Source organism: Acanthisitta chloris, unplaced genomic scaffold, assembly GCF_000695815.1.
Source record: "Acanthisitta chloris isolate BGI_N310 unplaced genomic scaffold, ASM69581v1 scaffold24767, whole genome shotgun sequence".
Lineage (NCBI taxonomy): Eukaryota > Metazoa > Chordata > Aves > Passeriformes > Acanthisittidae > Acanthisitta > Acanthisitta chloris.
This window is the reverse complement of record NW_008683490.1, coordinates 19,517-22,840: the sequence shown is the minus strand read 5'-3', so window position 1 is coordinate 22,840 and position 3,324 is coordinate 19,517. Positions and strand designations below refer to the sequence as shown.

Below are 3,324 nucleotides of genomic sequence, written 5' to 3'. Positions count from 1 at the left end.
CAGAAGCAGCAAGAAAGACAAAAAAAAAACCCCACACTGTGCTGGTTTTGGCCAGGATGGATTTCATTTCTTCTTTTTTCTCTCCGTAGATAATGTAGTGTGGTGATGTACTGGTTTCTGTTAAGTTGTGTTTATCCCAAATCAGGGACATTTTCTTTCTTGCGTCTCATGCTCTACCAGTGAGAAGGTACACAAGAAAACTGGGAGGGAGCACAGCCAGGACAGGTGACCTGAGCGAGCCAAAGGGATATTCCACTCCACAGCACATCATGCCCCGTGGATCAGCAGGATTTTTGACGGCGCTGTGCCAGTCCACAGGTGCTGAGCAATTGGATTCTGCATCACTGGGTTTGTTCTTTTTATTACCCATTAGCATTTTAGCTCATTCCCCACTTTATTATTAAAATGTTCTTACCTCAACCTACGTATTTTATTTTCTCCTCCCCATTCCTCCAGGTTGAGGAGAAGAGGGGGCAGGAGGGAATGCAAGTGGCTGCTGGCTGGGGTTAAACCACGACACACACAAAGTTAGATCCACGCACCATACACTCCTCCTTCAGCCCCCACACCGCCCCACCAGCCATCCCACCGTGCAACAGCTCTCCTCAGGAGCACTGTGCCTAGAGGGGCTCAAATAGATTCACCTGCCTGGCAAACCCCCCAGGCCCAGCCTGGTCTGCACCCAAACCCTGGGAAAAACACACCCAGATGCGGGGGAGGGGGAAATCCTCCAGCTGGGTTTAATTCTAAATTTCAGAAATTATAGAAAGACCTAGAAGAAAAAAAAACCACACAGAATGTAAGATCCATTCCCCCACCACACCCACACTGAGCCACCCTTGCTCTCAGGCTGGGGGAAAGAACAGCAAATTTTTTCCACATTTTATGTGGAAAAATTGCTTGGTAGAGCTGATCATAATCCATGCAGTGAGAGCTGGAAGCACTATGGAGTTGTTAGTGCCACATTAGTGAGATTAAGCTAAGGAAGCTGTACAGCGAAGATGAGCAGGAGGAGTTACCAGCTGAGACAGTGCAATCACCACAGCATTTGCCATCAAGGGTTTGGGGTATGAGAACCACAGTTAAGACTTTTTCCTTTCAATGCTTGTGTCTTACCTTTATTAAAGGTGTTACAGAACAACAGCCAGAGCATGCCAGTCTGCTAGCAAAGTGGGGTTAACAGTAGTAGAGAATCAAAGAGGGTAAACAACTTGTTGACCAACAGGTTTTTCTACATTTTTGTTGGTGCTATTGGAACAATGACACCGATTTAAGAGTGAGAAATTGCCTCCGGAGGATGAGCAAAATACATTTCATCTGCAAGTGATACCAAGCTTTTGTTTCACAAACTGTAGAGGAATGGCTCTGCGAAAAGGGATGTGATCTCCTTGAAGCTGACAACCCAGCTGGTAGTGTGGTGTGAGGCCTACAGCAGCTGTGACTTCGCCTTGAGCTGCTGATAAGGAGCTCTGACCGGCTCTGAGGCCAGTGTCAACCACTGGAAGTGGAATTCCTGAAAACATCCTGGAATGTGGACAGACACCTGCTTGCTCCAATCATAAGTTTAACCTGGACACTGGGACAAGGGCAATAAACCAATCATGTATCCGCTGCGCTCGCGTACTCTGTGTGAATGTCTATATATATCTTGTAAGTATTAAGAATAAAGGAGAACGACCATACTCATATTGAGACTCATCGTTACTCCAGGTCCGGATCCCACTCCAACAACAAACTCTGTAATTTGGAAAAATTAAGATATCACTGTCACTCCAGGAACTTTCTTCCTTTTCGGATAGCTGTCCACATAGCTTACAGAGAGCACAGGAAATTTGACAAACATCAATAAGCCTTCATTTTCACAGTAGCACTGGGGAAAAAAACCTTCTGTACCTTGCTCAAATGCATGAAATTACATAATCTGAACAACCTACAGCTGCAGATTTGATTCTCTGAACACATTCTAGTTTCCAGCTTACAGCAGAACCAATCCAAAAAGAAGTTAGTTTACTTGGTTTCAGAGGACCTTGCACAGTGAGCAAGGCAAATGTTACTACAGCTGCACTTCAGAGTGAAGAAGTTTTACTCATCCATCATACCTTTTATTCTCTAGTATCAGCAGGTGATCATCTTTAAGGAAGCTGAGGGATAACAACCGAGGAATATACCAGCTGCACTTTATAGATTAACCGCCACAAAAATAGAAAGCAACTATACCATATCTCAGGGGCTCACAAAACTAGTTTTTCATTTGTAACACTTGACGCAACAAGATTCACTGCAACAAGTGAAGAAGCTACATCTGTAAAGTGCTATTTTTGTTAGAAGTGGCGAAAAAAGCACAACTACAACAGATTTGGGTATTCCAAGGTGAGATTGTTGATGTCCTCCAAGTATTCAATTTCAAGCTCTGTGTTTTTTGATGAAATTGATGAGCCCATTTGTTGAGCTATCGTGAGATGTCACTGCAGCATCTGACTCCAGCTCTGGCTCAATTTTCTTGGCAAGTTGTTTTCCAAGCTCAACACTGTATTTATAAAAAGCAGGATAAGAAAGAAAAACATTACAGCTAACAACTTACAGTATTTATCATGAGACAGTGACATTAAAAAGATGCCAGTAAAAAGTAACTTTCCAGGGGACACTATGATTTTGTGAAAGGTTCCCCTCCAAATTACTGACAAAGTATTCAACTCAATGCCATATTCATAAACAACTCGAGTTCTCACAGCTGCTTAGCTGAACAGACAGCTCAAATTACAGGATGTCTGAAAAGAGAAAGTTTTCTTTTAAAAGTTAAGAGGAGTCTTTCCCCTCAGTATTCCCATGTTATGCAGCCTGTGCCCCAATACAGAACGCCTTCAGCTCACTACTGTTGACTGTTGAACATGACATTGTTCACAACAGAACGCCTTCAGCTCACTACTGTTGACCATGACATTGTTCACAAGACTGATTCTGGACACCGGACAATAAACAGCTGAGCGGCAGGCCTGGAAGCCTTCCCCAGCACTGCAGCGGGGTATGCAGAAGTTACAGCCTCACAGAACCTAGGATATTCTAACAGCTGGTTCTACTGCATCCTCACATTCCATAGTTAGGTTTGGACGCCAGTCTACATTTCCATGTGCAGCAGTGTAAGCTGGACTTAATCCTATCCCACTCCTGATTTCAGAGTTTATATAGCAGGTATCAGCTTTTACTGGACTGTTCTACTTTCAGGTTCTACTGTAATATTTTAGCTAAAGAATATGCTGTGGTAGCACAGCCCTAACACCACACATACAAAAAGACCTATCCTTCGGCCTTGAAGAAGGCAGTTCA

General features: G+C 43.7%; 1 protein-coding gene across 1 annotated transcript in view; it reads right to left on the bottom strand.

Moving 5' to 3' along the window:
- Positions 1 to 2,080: 2,080 nt before the first annotated feature.
- Positions 2,081 to 3,324, bottom strand: part of GPI (glucose-6-phosphate isomerase) — a gene marked incomplete at its 5' end in the record, with an annotated part of 17,152 nt that continues 15,908 nt past the window's right edge. Inside the window, one exon of the mRNA XM_009078970.1 lies at positions 2,081 to 2,527. Coding sequence (XP_009077218.1) covers positions 2,404 to 2,527 — 124 coding nt within the window. The remainder of the gene's footprint in view (positions 2,528 to 3,324) is intronic.